The sequence below is a fragment of the Epinephelus moara genome, chromosome 18 (assembly GCF_006386435.1).
Source record: "Epinephelus moara isolate mb chromosome 18, YSFRI_EMoa_1.0, whole genome shotgun sequence".
In the NCBI taxonomy this organism is placed as follows: Eukaryota; Metazoa; Chordata; class Actinopteri; order Perciformes; family Serranidae; genus Epinephelus; species Epinephelus moara.
The window spans coordinates 28,554,612-28,569,810 of record NC_065523.1 but is presented as its reverse complement, the minus strand read 5'-3'; the positions used below and the strand labels follow the sequence as shown (position 1 = coordinate 28,569,810).

The 15,199-nt window shown below is 39.4% G+C and overlaps 2 protein-coding genes across 3 annotated transcripts; both read right to left on the bottom strand.

Annotated features, from left to right (window-relative positions):
- Positions 1–1,105: 1,105 nt before the first annotated feature.
- On the bottom strand, positions 1,106–4,335 carry mrps34 (mitochondrial ribosomal protein S34). Its single transcript, XM_050069543.1, has 4 exons — positions 4,230–4,335; positions 3,572–3,953; positions 3,382–3,424; positions 1,106–1,579 (listed from the first exon to the last, which is right to left on the bottom strand). Exons 2-4 carry the CDS (start codon positions 3,887–3,889, stop codon positions 1,281–1,283), a joined length of 660 nt encoding a protein of 219 aa, XP_049925500.1. The 5' UTR covers positions 3,890–3,953; positions 4,230–4,335; the 3' UTR covers positions 1,106–1,280.
- Positions 4,336–5,805: 1,470 nt separating this feature from the next.
- On the bottom strand, positions 5,806–14,806 carry spsb3a (splA/ryanodine receptor domain and SOCS box containing 3a). Of its 2 annotated transcripts, none has more exons than XM_050069540.1 (7): positions 13,219–14,806; positions 12,195–12,389; positions 11,556–11,736; positions 11,262–11,449; positions 11,018–11,120; positions 10,800–10,925; positions 5,806–9,737 (listed from the first exon to the last, which is right to left on the bottom strand). In XM_050069540.1, the coding sequence occupies exons 2-7, from the start codon at positions 12,300–12,302 to the stop codon at positions 9,346–9,348; spliced, it is 1,098 nt and encodes a 365-aa protein (XP_049925497.1). In that variant the 5' UTR covers positions 12,303–12,389; positions 13,219–14,806; the 3' UTR covers positions 5,806–9,345. The 2 variants fall into 2 exon arrangements, with proteins under 2 accessions (XP_049925497.1, XP_049925496.1); XM_050069539.1 differs by having other exon boundaries at positions 13,215–14,805.
- Positions 14,807–15,199: the final 393 nt, after the last annotated feature.

Here is a 15,199-nt window from a genome sequence, read left to right as displayed (position 1 = left end):
ATACTATACTATGACTTTTTAATTATATTTTGGATCACATGCTATACCATGACTTTTTTATGATATTTTGGATGTCATGCTGTACCATGACTTTTTTATGATATTTTGGATTTCATGCTATACTTTTTCTTTTTATCCAGAATCCAGGACAAGCTCAACAAAGGCTCATTCCTCATCTCATCCAGATCATCAGCACTTCTCCCTCTTCTTCTCATCTCATCTTCACCACCTCTACCACCACTACCAGCGTCAAGACCTCGGGGGGGTTACGTATTCGACTATGGATTCATCACCCTCCTAATATAATACCATCACTATGGGGTCTCATCACCAAAGATTTTCCACATTTTGCATTCTGATGTGTACATGTTAATAAACATGATTTTACTATAAAAATGAGTCTCTCCTGATTGAAATGATATTTTGTATGTCATACTATACTATGTCTTTTTTATGATGTTTTGGATGTCATACTATACTGTGAATGTTTTATGATATTTTTGATGTCATACTATACTATGACTTTTTTTTAAGACATTTTGGATGTCATACTATACCATGTCTTTTTTATGATGTTTGGATTTCATACTAAAGTATGACTTTTTTTGTGATACTATACTATGACTTTTTTGTGGTATTTTGGATGTCATACTATACTATGTCTTTTTTATGATGTTTTAGATTTCATACTAAAGTATGACCTTTTAATTATATTTTGGATGTCACAATCTATTAAATATAAGGCTTGACAAAAAAGATAAAAAATTTTCGTGCCAAGTGATTGCACTTCTGCATGATTACAGGGTAAGGATTTGGATACTAAGCACTGACAATACAACACCATTAAACTTGCGTTTAATTACATCAAATGATGTGTAGTGTCCATATATGCTTGGTTTTCAGGAACCTGCATATTAAGTGCCAAGTCAGATATGAAAGCACTCAGAAGTCTAAATTTTCCAGTCGTGATGAATGCTCTTTACACGTAGACCCCAATCATGTTTACTTTTCATTCTCAGGGCTATAAGGCTATAATTACCTATGAAGAGATCTATAACACAGGCAAGGTGATCTATAACGCAGGCACAGAAGCATCACAAACAGCTACATTTTATCTTAAATTTAATATTTACCACACTACACAGATACATATTACACACAGAGAGGCTTGTGTCAGATGACAATAGCAGAGAACTCATTTGTGTCCATGAAGTTATGACTTCTGTCAGCACTGATTTGCTTCAAAATGTCCAAGACTTCCATCTTCAGAACCACAAGTATCACACCGCTGTCCCCTCTGTCCTCTGTCTCTCTTGTTCCTGCTTGCGGAAATAGTCTTTGTTAAGCACAACGTCCCTCTGTAAAGGTAAGGTCAGCTCCTCAACCGCAACGCTGCCTACTGCTTTCTTGTGCTGGGCCAGCAGCATGGCACGGAGTAGGGGAGGGTAGGGGACGTGGCGCACAGGTGGCTCAGGGAGCGGCTCAAATTCCTTAAACTGCTGCTCTAAGTGTTTGGGAATCAGGCGCCAGTCGTGGTACATCACCTTGTCCACCTCTTTGACCTCGCTCTCCTTTTTTCCTGCCAAAAGACAAAATTAAATAAAGTTACTTCAGGCAATGTGTTTGTAGAATAATTAGGACTTGTTGTTTACTATTATGCTTTATTATTAAACAATTAAAAACATCTCAGTAAAGGCAGAAATTCACACATGGAGTGGTCTAGCTAATGTCCATAAAACTGGACGGTACAATTACTGAAAGTCTAATCTCTCAAGACAGATTCTGCAATCTACATTGTAGAATCTGTCGGCAGCCCTGTGTGAAAGACGACTAGAGAGGGGGGGAGGGCGGGGCTTTGAGTCTGAACAATGCTGCGCTTTAGCCAATCACAATGGAGGGGGCGAGACGTGCAGGTGTCCCCAGGAAATGTGTACCTACAGAAACAGCAAGCTCCGCGTCCATAGCGACCGCTCCAGTAATGCCGTCTCGTCAACGTGAATTTTTTATTTTTTTTTCCAGTGGATGTCTGAGTTACAACACGATTGAGCTAACTGGAGTAGTTTCATGTCGTATCCGGCAACGGGAGGCTTTTAACAGATGTCGTCCTGATGTTAGCTTTGCTAACTGTCCCTGTCAGCTGCAGCCACTGATGCTTTCTAGACAAAGTGATTTCCCATAACTGAATAAATACCACACATAGCAACACAAAACTGCTTTGCTAGCTCAATCATGTTGTAACTAAGATATTCGCTGGAAAAAATATTTCATTCACGGACCGTTTATTGAGTTATTACCTTATTTTTATACAGTCTATGGTTATAGACAACGCTAATGGCTAACGTTAACAGCTAACGGTTAGCCCAGCTAATCTACGATAACCATATTAATTACGTGCACACAGAAATAGTAACGTTTGTTCAGTCATTGTGTTTATAGACTTAACAAACATCAGATTAGTCTACACGGTGATATAGTGACATGAAAAATGTGATATATAGCTAAACTCTACTGGTTTTCTACCCGAAGTATTTGTAAACAACACGGCGATTCCCTGGGGGCACCGCCGGAAGTGAAGGGCGTGAGGCCCCTTCACTTCCGGTTAGTCGAAAAACTCTGGGCTGTGCCTCCAGAGGCAAAGGAAGAATTTTTTTTTTTTTTTTTTTTTTTTTTAACCGATGGATTTCCAGATTGCTGAAAGTCAAACTGGAACTGTCACTGTTCAGCAATCAGTCATGAATAAATCTGAAACAGCAACTGCTTTGTAGTCCACATTTTAATAAACTTACATCACAATTTGTCGAATAAAAATTCTGATAAAGACATGTTTGTTTGTTGATGCTCTGTGCATCTTTATTGAATCATCAATAAAAATACCTTGTTTTATAAAAAAAAAACAACTGATAAAAAAATATATGTATAATTCAAAACAAATTCAAGCCCTCCTTCCAGTATTTATTTACTTTTTTTCATTACTCTCTTATCATCACATACTCACAACAATACATGTATTATTTATTTAAGCTAGGGAAAAACTATATTTATAATTATTATTATTACTACAACATTTTAAAATTATCTTACACAGTTATTACAGTTTTTAAGCACCCATTCTAGGTCATTTCCTTGTTTGTTTGTTTTTAACTTTCTTTCTTTGTTTTTTTAATTTTCTATTTTTAATAATTTCTTGCTAATTTTTTGGGTCATTTCTTCTTTCGTTGCTCATTGCCTTCTTCCCATGTTTGTGAAAGAAATCATGCCAATTTGCTCATGTTCAAAGGGTTAAATGACATGACATCAGTGTCTGTCATAGTAGTTACAGTAACAGATAAATGTGAGATAAATGTAGACCCTGGTTTCAAATCAAATAAACTGCGATCTTACCTTTGTAGGTGAGGATCCCCCATGCTTTGCCATGATCCATGTTCTAGGAAACCAAAGAATCAGATGTCATTTGCTTGAAGGTGTCTTAACAGACCCCATGCCAAACCCAACTGTCTTTTCATTCAGTTGAACACTTAAAATGACAACATGCAGACTTGACGCTGAGTGCATGCATGGATGTGGCCCTCACCTCAGATGTGTAGTCCACCTTGATCTTGGTGATCTGCCAGTAGCTGGGCTCCTTGTGGTCCTCCAGCCAGGACTTGCGGGTAAAGAGACGCCCCACTCCGAACATCCTCATGCCTGCCAGCAGGGAGAAGAGGCGACTCTCCCTGCGGACATCCTGCCAGGCCATCACAGGCAGCATCTTCCCAGTGAGAGGCCGCTTCATCGTGTCATAGTCCAGGGCGTACTTCTGGGACTCCCGGGGCCGGGACTTCAGCTCCCGGTACGCCCGGATCTTCCGAGCCATTTCTGCAATGGGGCGAAGCTGCTTCTTCTTCACCATGACTGCGTGATGGGCAGCAGCTTCTGTACAACAACTCACTGATACACAGCGGTCAGCGTTTGTCCTGCAAGAGATTAAAGTGAGTCATGAAGCTACAACATTACATCTGAACGTAGCAGCAGAAACTATGTCAACCTGTCAGCATGGACCCTCAGTGGAGATCAATAGTTATTACAGCCCTGATGTGACAAGGCTAACTTAACCTGAGTCTTTTAGCTAGCGTTACATGCTAAAACCGTTATAAAATAGTTTCGTACTTACACCGACTCATATATTTTGATTAACTAATGCCGAACTATCGACACTGTTTTTACTCTGCAAATATCTCATTTAAAATTACCTGAATTTCCCCTGGTTAGCAGAATCAATTCAACTTGACCTCCGCAAACGAGGTACACAACTTCTGCTTATTTGGTCCGACCGGAAATAGTTCCCCGTGAACTGCCATTGCACTTTTGTTCCGCATGAGGTAAATAAAGTAGAGGACTTCCGGTAGCACATTGATCATTATAAGAGGTGCCGAGTTAATAGATAACAATGGATATTTAATAAAGATTTTCTTTATAATGTCTAAGTACCAATTAAACCAGTTTTCTACTGCATTCATGGAGTTTTATTATTAAATTATGATAGTCTTGGGCCTTGTGCAAATTTTAATTATTATTTTTTAATTCAAACATGTATATTTGATATGAATTGCAGGTGTTATTTTTGTACACTTGTCAATTAAGTGTAGCCAGGATGTTTTAAGTGATTTAAGGAACTTTATGACTTGAAAACATGTGACTGTTATAAAACTTAATCATTTCCTTTTTATGTTTTATTTTGACCACAAAATACATAGAAGTTAATTGTCATTAAGTTATTTATTTCACTTGGGAAATGTTAAATTTATACAGCAAAATGGATTAACTCCAGCCTATATATCGTTACTCCAATATTTTGTGTAAATTGACCCACACTTATTTGGGAAATTTGACATCTCAAAATTTAACAGAGTTCCTACTATAGCTTAAGACAAGTTACATTTCAGGTATTTAAGACTTTTTAAATGTCACTTAGAATGAAATCTGAAAAATTTTACAATAACCAAAATTGAAGACAAAAAAAAAAGAACCAACATCAATTACTTAATGTGACCTTTTTTCTCGTGGTAGAAGTGAAGATTGAGCAGAACCTGAAGAAACCTGGCTTTTGTTGGTGTCCTTTTTTTTGTGTATAAAATAAAATAAAATACGCAGCACCTCGTGTGCATTGTACTGAATTGTTTCCCTTTTTTGTTTTATTTTGACCACACAATACATAAAAGGTTATTTGGAATTAAGTTATTTATTTCACTTGGTAAATGTTATATTCATAAAGCAAATGGTCAGATTTCAGCCTAAATATTGTTACTCCAATATTCTGTGCAAAATGACCCAAACTTATCGATTATTTGATCATACATATTTGACATGTTGAAGTTTAGAAGGGTTCCTAAAGCCTAAGGCAAGTTATATTTAAGACTTTTAGATTTTTCAAATGCCACTTAGAATGAAATTAAGACAAATTTTACAATAACTAAAATTGAAGTAAAAAAAAAAAAGATAAAGAACAAACATAAATATTTTTTTTATTTTTTATTTTTGTCTCGTGGCAGAAACAAGGGTAGACCAGAACCTGTTTTCTTTGCATAAAATAAAATAAAATAAAATACACAGAGCCGTATGCTTGTATGCATTGCCTAATACGAAATCCCACTTACCATATCTTTTTTAAAGACTTTTTAAAGATTGATTTAAAATATTTTAACACCAATTAAGGCCTTTTTTTTTTTTAGATTCAACGCCTCTGTAGGCTCTTCAAGGATCTGAGGGAACCCTGTTAAAATATCCTTAGTACCAGTTTCCTTGGTAACCAATAAGCACATTCACTCCTTTGTGCATATTTAGCATTCATTTTATTTTCAGCTGAAAATCATGCTGATAAGTTATACAGAAAAAGGCGAGTAAAGGCCTTCACACACAGTATTATTAATATGACATAGAAGAAACACTTAGAATTTTTCCTATTTACAGTACAACAGTAAGAAAAAGTGCTTGGATGCATCAATGTGAAGACAAGTACTGTGAATTAAGACAAGAAAAAAAACTACATCTGCTGGGCAACAAGTAACCCTTGGTGGTTAAATCACTAAATCTAAAGGGGTGAATCTGACAGGTTGAAGTGTGTCATGTCACATTACTCATGACTCATGATCATGGCCCTCTAGTACCTTCACTGCTGTTGTATCAATGCCTCCATCATGACATCCTGAAACACACTCCTTCTGAAAACCATCATCACATTAGATGCTTGTGTTGCATAGTACCTTAAATCTTTGTGTACGTCTACTTAAACCAAGACCCTCGAGGAGTGAACATGATCACAGACTGGTGACTGAGGCAGCAGCTGGCAGACTGCGTAACTTCAACACCTTGGTCAAACACTATTTTAAGTTGTTATAATTTAATACTCCAAAGAGACTAAAAATAAGAGTTATTTACATATCTGACCCAGGGGTAATGTCCCCCTCCTCAGTCATGTATTATCAATTAATACTTGAACTGATCTTGACACCATTCAGCCCCTGAAGGCTTGAAAACTGGCTGTAAGATGTTTGTTTTAGGAAAACAAGCAAAACATTCAAAGAAATTTGCAAACCAATCCTGCAACATAACCAACCTCTCTAACGTCTTTTGTAAACTGTGTTTTGAGACTCGTTTTAAAAAACATTATTATTAGAAACACACTCAGCAGAGAGCTGAGAGACAGATGATGCTACAGAAGCAGAACAATATTGAATGTTGTTTTCGGCTGTGAAAACCTCACATCATCAAATTCAAGCTGGTGTCTTTTTATGCAGACACAAATAACTTTTTACAACCAACTTTTACACCAATAGGAGCCGACTGTTTGATACCAAAAGGATTTAGAATGGAGTACGTCCTAAATGAATTACAGTAAAGAGGAGTTGGTAAAAGGAAGTAATGGGACAAGGCCATTGGAAAACCAAAAGAACACACTTGCATAAACAGTTCAGTACAAAAAAAAAAAAAAATTAAAACTGCTCATAATCTCAAAGTTTTTCAGTCAAAGAAACTAACTCTTTAAAAAGTTCTAAAAAACAATAAAGTGTAACAGGGATGAAAAGTTACTTTAAATGTGCGGCAGTCTCTTCTGGGTACTTGTCTAATGATCAGATTTAAAAGAGCTACACTAAATAACAATGTATACTGCTTACATCTTCTTTTTTTTTTAGAAAAGAGGAACTCCATAGTTTCTATGAACAAGTAGCATAATATTTCAACAGGTTACTTTTAAAGGCTGGTGACAGATGGATGTGGTAATAAATGTAACAAATATTTGACTTGTAACTTCTTTTTCTCAAAAAACAAAAATTATCTAAGGAGGAATCAAAGGGGTGTGAGTTGTTTGGAGATGACAGCTGTGCCATGAAAGACAACAAGGATTTTTTTTCATTTTTGGAGGACTAAAAGCTGCAAAGTACATTCAGGTTCATTTCACCTCCCTATAACATTTCTTAAAGGTATACTATGCAGGATTTCCCCCAAAACAATGTATAGACTCATACAAGAATAATACCTGTCAATCATTATATATGACCCACTAAAAGTGTGTCTGAAGAGCCTCTGCTCTCGGCCTGCATTTTACCATTTTCTTCTGATTTTGTTGTGTTTGGGACGTTCCTGAGCGAAGCACACAGGTAAGGAGGGTCCTTTTAAAAAAAAAAAAGAAAAAGAAAAAAGAAAAGTACCATACAGGAGCCAGACTGTAAGCAGCACACATCCAAGAGGAGGCTACAAAAATTGCTGACACAGTACTGAAAAAAACAGAAACCAAAGGCATAGCAAGGCCAAACACATTGGAGAAATCCATTTCTGGCAGAAATCTAATTATTTTGACCCATACCACGATTTTTTCCTAACCTTAAAGAAAAAGTTCAAAGTCCCAAAGTATCATTTGTGTATCATTTACACACCCTGTTGTATGTTTAATACATGAAGAAGACTTTGTTTTTCTCACGCTTTCACGGTGAATGAAGAATCCAAAAACTTGGAAAATTCTCAAAGAATTGGAGTAAAAGCTAAAATTAACAACAAAACTATATCAAAACACCCTTTTTAAAGGTTTAAAGGTTACAGTCACACAATAACACAAACTAACAGATTGAGGCAGTTGTAGACCAGCAGCTCTCATGTTCAGCAAGGTAAAAGTACTGGTTTTGAAAATGGAGTCTGGCTTTGAAGAGAACATAGATAAGTATAACTTTCAGTTCCCCATCAGAAAGGGCTGTCTGTTTGAGAAGCATACAACTGGATGAGTGAGACTTGGATTACAGTGTATGGGTTGTGTGAGAGTATGTAACAGATAATTTGAGACAGTTTTGCTGTTGTTAAACGAGGCCCCCTATAACTTTCATTCATCATCTCTTTTTGGATTCTTCGTTCAACATCGAGGCCTGTGAGAAAAACAAAGATGTCATCACAAATTTAAGGTAACAAGGAGTGAGTAATTGATATACAAATGATCACTTGGGGAGTAAAGTGTTAATTAACCAACAAATCCCTTTCTGGCAAAATGCCCTCTGTGCAAACTTCTCCCAACAGCAGGCCAAACGCAAAGCGGACAAAGCCGTGGTTGGCTTTCACTTTCGCTGCTGGTACTGTTTACAAACAGTAGCCGACAATTCCTGCATAGTATACCTTTAAGGTTTTAATATGTCCAGACATTTTTTTGTTTAGAGCTGTAACCTGCGAGTAAGACATAAAGAATACTCTATGACCCATGCATGACATGTTGCTTCCTGCACTCAATGGGACCATGGTGTCCCACTAATTCACTTTTGCAACCTAACAGAAAATTGCAGATGCCAGTAAAACAGTAACAAATCACTTTGAGAATACATTAATAGCATTGAGGCTTAAAACAATATACATTACTTGCATACAGGTTGAAAACACAGAAAATATAGTCTCTCATTTTTTAAATCCCCTTTCTGCAAATATACCATGATGACCACCAAAATTTGGCCATACTTGACTTCAGTGTTACACTGTACAGTCCTGCACCGTTTCATTAATCCCCATACATGAATGGCAACGCATTATGCTAGCTAACAAAATAACACCACATCTTTTCACTTGTTAGTGAAGCTGGTTTGGATACTGAATTTGTGATGATGAGCATGAAGACATCTGAATGGCATGAGAGAAGATCACAGTAAAAGCGTGCAGGCAGAAACATTGCCCTCACAGTTTTCCACCTACGTACCTCTCTGATCCTGGTTATTTTCTTCACTACTGACAACATTGATGTTGAGGAAAGTTTGAGGCAGGTAGGAAACACTAGATTAGATGCCAAAGGACATTAATGTCTGCCAGTGTTTAACAGGAGGTAGGAGTCGAACTGTCCAGTCATGTCCAGCGGCATCTCTTCCTCTGACAGGCTTCGGGGTCGGACGTACAACCCTCTGAGTCGCTCTCAGAGGACGACGGTCCGGCCAGGGGGGGAACAGGCAAACGTGAGGGGCGCTCTGGCCCATCTGGGGTTTCTTCTGTGTTGCCTCCATTGAGACTGAGCACCCAACCCAGTTTGTTGTGGAGCAACTGGCGAAGGCCTGGCGGCAGTGGCAACACATCCAGGGTGTCTATACAGTCTGGCAGCAGCTGGCGAAGGCGAGCGCAGCAAAGGTACAGCAGGGAGGTGGGCGCAGAGCAGGATCTGATCACCTTCATGCTGCTCTTCGCTGCTGTGGAGCACGCCATCGGATAAAACCTCTTATTTTGTAGCTCTGTGGCAGCAACACCTAGATTGAGAATGGTGACAGAACTTTTAATGTTCACATGAAATAAATTGTTACAATAAGTTTTTTTTTCCTTTAAATGCAGACCTTATAGTCTGTGCAATGTCATGGATAATGTATGGGCTGTGTTGCAATCAACCCATTATAACTAATGACAATGATAAGATTTAGAATTTAAACGGACAAGAATTTGGTGGTCATTCGCTAACACCCTGTACACAGACTCCCTTGCACTGCACAGGAGACACATAAAACTGGCAGTTCTTGTGTGAAAATGGCAAAACACTTAAAATAACAGAGGGAAGGGAAGAAGGATTTGTATTGCGAGGAAACATGCCAGCCCTCGGCTTGTAATAAATGTTTTAATAATAAAGAATGTATTCTTTTACAGAGGAAATTTACAGTGGGTAATCAAAATCGGGCTTGGGCCCAAAACTGCTGCTTTGGTTTGAGCTTGGGTCAGGCTTGAACAGACACTATGCGGGTTCATGTAGAGGAGTGCCTGATTTTTTTTTTTTTTGGACTCGATCAAAGCTCTAGACGTGTCAGCTTCACATTACATACATTTTCTATGTGGATGTCATAAAATTCAGTCTTCCTGATATGAGAGAGGCCACCCACTCAGGTTAAGTGTCACAGAGTTCTTTGCCAACCTTTACATAAAAACAAAGTTGATAATGAGCTACACAGCAGAGCTAGACCAATTTATCACCAGCCAGGTGTAGCTTATTACAAATATATCAGTATTGGTTAATAAATATGTCCGATACATAAAAGGAGAAACTGCAGTACAGCAATTAGGTAAATTTGAGGTAATTTATAAAGTGTCTTCATTTATAGTTTGGCCACCAGAGAGCACTGACAAGTTGATTCTTTGGCTGTGACCAGCAGCTCTATAGCTTGCTCTGTCTGCAAAAATTTACCTAACCGTTGGCGGCCACAGTATTTTCCTTTGGAATTCAGGCTTGTTCAGCTGTTGGTATGTATTTCAGTATGTATCTATCACAACTAAATAAAAACAAAATCTAAGGGATCCATATCTTAGTTATGTTATGTGTTACTAACCTATACACTTGCGATTTTTGAAGAAAGTGAGTGTGCCATGCCACGTGTCCAAATGGACTCCAATGATGGAGCCCTGTCCAAACCGAGAGGAAAAGTTCATCTTGTCTCCTTCATGATGCAACAAGCCTGACAAACGAAGACAACCACTGATGAATAACTTGCACAACACCCAGATTGAGAAGTTACTGCTACATCATAACATGTCGTGTTAATCTTACCAGTGTAAGAAAGACCCCAGCTATCTGCATCTTTTCCCAGCAGACTGCAGAACGTGTGTCTGTATTTATCTAGATTTACATCAGAAGTACCGATGCCAACCATCTGCACAGAAAGAAAGAAATTTAGAGACAAATTAACCTGAACTTCCACTCACTTAACAATCCGTCTATGATTGGATTTTTTCAGATTAAGTTTACAGAGTAACAGCAGGTCAATGTTAGGAGGTAAGATGTAGAGGTTTACCATGTCTGTTCCATACACTGGGGACGTCATCTTGATCTCCCAGAAGTGCTGGCCCTCAGCCAGCTCCTTAGAGCCGCGGATCGCTGCTGTGCCGCAGCTGTATTCAGAGTGGAAGTTCACTTTGCGATTGTCGCAGCTCAGTAACGTTGCTGTTGATCGACAGCCAGCATCCCACACCCAGTCAAACTCTGAAACATCAGAAGTCAATCAGTCACTCACTGCCAAAGATACAAGAAATGAAATTAACTTTTAAATGATACAATCAGCCCTTGAAATGCAGCACTCATCTTGTACCTTGATCATCCTCTCCACAGTGGCAGTCTTTAACTTGGTGAAAACCTCGCAGTCGAGGGTTGTAGTTGGTCTCAGCCTGGGAATCGCAGCCACAGTATGACTCTCCGGTGACAGGCACTGCACTGGGGACTGGAGGGACCATCACTGCTGAGAAGTCTGCCTCGGAGTCTGAATCACTGTACTGAGGAGCAACAACATAGAAAGATAGAGCAAATTAAAATGGCAGCAACACTGCTTATGTAACAACACAGCACTGGGTTTGATGTTCTGCTGCTACAAAGACAAAAGTGGGCACTGCGCTGGAAAATATATGCATCTCAGACATTATTTCTTTCAGTGAAAAAAATAATGCTTGCAAACAACTGAAACTCTGGCTTCCAGTTTAAGACACTGCCATCAACACACACACACACACACACACACACACACACACACACTGTTTGTAATGGCCAAAGGCAAATTGGAGGCTCTAAGTTTGACAGGGATCCCTGAGGTGGATTTGTCAGTCTTCTGATGGTGACACATCCTATCTCCTGCCTGGATTGTAAACAAGTGTCACCATACAACAAACAAAAACACCATTGTCCACCGATGCCTCGTGTCCGTTAAGAGCTTCAGGGCCAGCCTTCATATGCTCACCTCTAGACGGTCGTAGCTCCATTCTTCAAGTGCCCTGGCATCAGCATCCCGGCGTATCCCACCCCAGACATAACGCCATGCACGACTGTTCCTGCTTCGCCTGGACATGGCAGCCACAGAGTCTCAGCAGTAGAAGAGCCTGCCAGTCAGTTCAGGTTCAGTCCAGATGCTGGAGGAACAGCATCAGTCCAGGTGCTTAAAGATAAAATGACATCATGATTATCTTGAGAGGCATAAATACTGAAGTGGCAGACAGTTCACCTGGGCAGTTTTTTAGATTGGTGCTTGTAGCTTCATGCACTGCACGTCATCTGAATCTGTTTATATAATACATATACTTGCCTTCCCTGTGTGACATAATTTTGATTTCTTGACGTCATCCTGGTCTTGTCTCACCACTAACATTTGCTACACCTTTTCAGAAGTACTTGAACGTGCAATAATCCTACCTTTCTCCAGGACACACATCAGTTTCATCTTATTTTTTTAAGCTATCTCATTATCAATTTAGCCCAGTGAGACACTTAGTGTAGCAACAGTTGCACACACATCTTACTAACTGCTTAATTTAACGCTAACCAACTGTAAGTAGTCTGGTCTACGTCCTCAGATTATTGTCATCGTGAATAAAATTATGATTATCATTTGACGTGCGTTGTTGTTTTCCTAACTAGCTTTAGTTAGCCACCTAGCCTAGCTAACAGGAGAAGCTAACGCTAGCTACATAGAAGTCAGCCGTTGAACCGCGCATAGCAGGCTGTAACAAGGTCAGAGACATCACAATTCAGCTCAGACTGCTGGTTAATGTATGCATGTGTGTATATAAAGCTTAGTACTCTGGTAGAGGTCGTTCACTACCGTGTGGTTACGGTTGATTAGCCATGTAATAAAGCAAGGGTGACCGGAGGCGGAATAACTTTGCTGGTGATGCAGATTCAAACCTAGCGTAAACTAGCTAGTTAGCTTCCGTTAGCTTCATGCTGCTAACAGCTCTGGATAAAAGCACGGCGTTAACGTTACCTGCCTGTTGTTCACAACCAGCGATCACGGAAAATCACCGACAGCACCACAGAGACGTTTTTCCTCGAAGCCACCTATTCCTAGATGGTTTATACACGACAGCTGAATGAGCTTCCTCTTCCCATGACCTACTTTACATCAGTGTGATCGTAAACAATAACAGGCAGGCAGACTCTCTGCAGGAGCCCTCAGCACACAAACTCCTTCACAGGAAGTTTTCAATAACGTTACACAGCAAAGACTCATGTGAGTGCAGCTACAAGGAGCAAGTAGAGGAGGAAGTATTTCAGTAACAGTGCCACAACAACATCACATGACTTTAATACCAGTGAAGTTATGCATTCATTTAAGTATTTATCATAAAAATGGGCCCCTTCCAGACATATGATTACGTAATATATTCAGTGGTAAGGATGAACGATAATATCGGCCAATATCGGCTTTAAAATTAATCAGAATCGGTCAACATGCTTTTTCTTAATTTCCACAAGGACCTGATATTACATGCACTTCTCACAAAAATTAAGGAAACACTTAAATCACACATCAGATCTTGATGAATGAATTATTCAAGTTGAAACTCTTCATTGATGTACACTGTATAATTTGTTGAGAACAAAACAACATAACAATGGTCAATGGAAACCAAAGTCATCAACCCACTGAGGGCTGGATTCAAAATCATGCCAAGAATAAAAGTAAGACACTGAAATCACAGGCTGATCCAACTTGCGGGAATTTTATCACAGCAACTCAAAATGTGACACGGTAGTTTGTATGGACCCCGCGTCCCTGTATGCACTCCTGACAATGTCTGGGCATGCTCCTGATGAGTCCTGATGGTGTCCTGGGGGATCTCCTCCCAGACCTGTATCAGGGAATCAGTGAGCTCCTGGACAGTCTGTGGCGGTACTTGGTGGCGTCCCAAAGGTGCTTAGTTGGATTAAGGTCAGGGAAACGAGAGTGACAGTCAGTGGCATCAGGTTGATGCTCTTCTATGGCCCTGTCCAGCTCTCCTCATGAAACGGCCGGTCTCCAAGTATCTCCTCCATGCTCTTGAGACTGTGCTGGGAGACACAGCAAACCGTCTTGCAACCGCACGTCTGGACGTGCCATCCTGGAGGAGCTGGACTACCTGCAACCTGATGGAGCTGCAGGTATGGCCTCATGCTACCAGTAGTGACAAGGACACTAGCAGAACACAAAACTAGAGAAGAATCAGTCAGGAAGGATAAGGAGAGAGCAACTGCCTGTGACCACCACATGTAAAACCATTCCTTTTTTGGGGGTTGTCTTGCCTTTGCCTCTCCATTGCACCTTTTCTCACTTTCATTTGCACCAAAGCAGGTGAAACTGATTCACAATCACTTGTGCTTCCTAAATGGACACATTGATATCCCTGAAGTTTAACTGACTTGGTGTTATACTGTGTACATTGAAAAGTATTTCCTGTCTCCATCTACTGATGGGCCATCACATGCATAATATCCTCCTAAGACCCTGTGTCTTCATATGAGATCATCACATTTTTGGTTAACTGGACCTTGTACTTCATTCTGCTTAACTTAGACCTGCTGTCCTCATTTGTGGGCTTTTTTTGTGTGCCATCTAGTGGTAGTGAGCACAACATAATCCATGTAAAAACAAGATGGCAGCCATCTCTGCCAAGTCAGTCTGCCGCCAATCCTGACACAAAAGTGGACAAGGTACAAAACCCAATCACTTTTAATGGTTGAAACTTTTTTATTTATGATTAATAATGTTTGTAGTTTGATATGCCATACCAGAGTTGGTGATTGTGGGAACAGTAAAAAGAAAAACCAAGATGGATTTTGTGAGTTTTATTTTGTTTCTGTTGACTTCTGAATGAAGTGTGTTTTACAATGATGAAATTACTGTTTGTTTAAATGTAGTCTGGTGGGTTTGTTGCTTGGTAAAGAAAAATGATCTTTCTATTTAACAAAAAGGTCTGTCTCTGGAGGGAT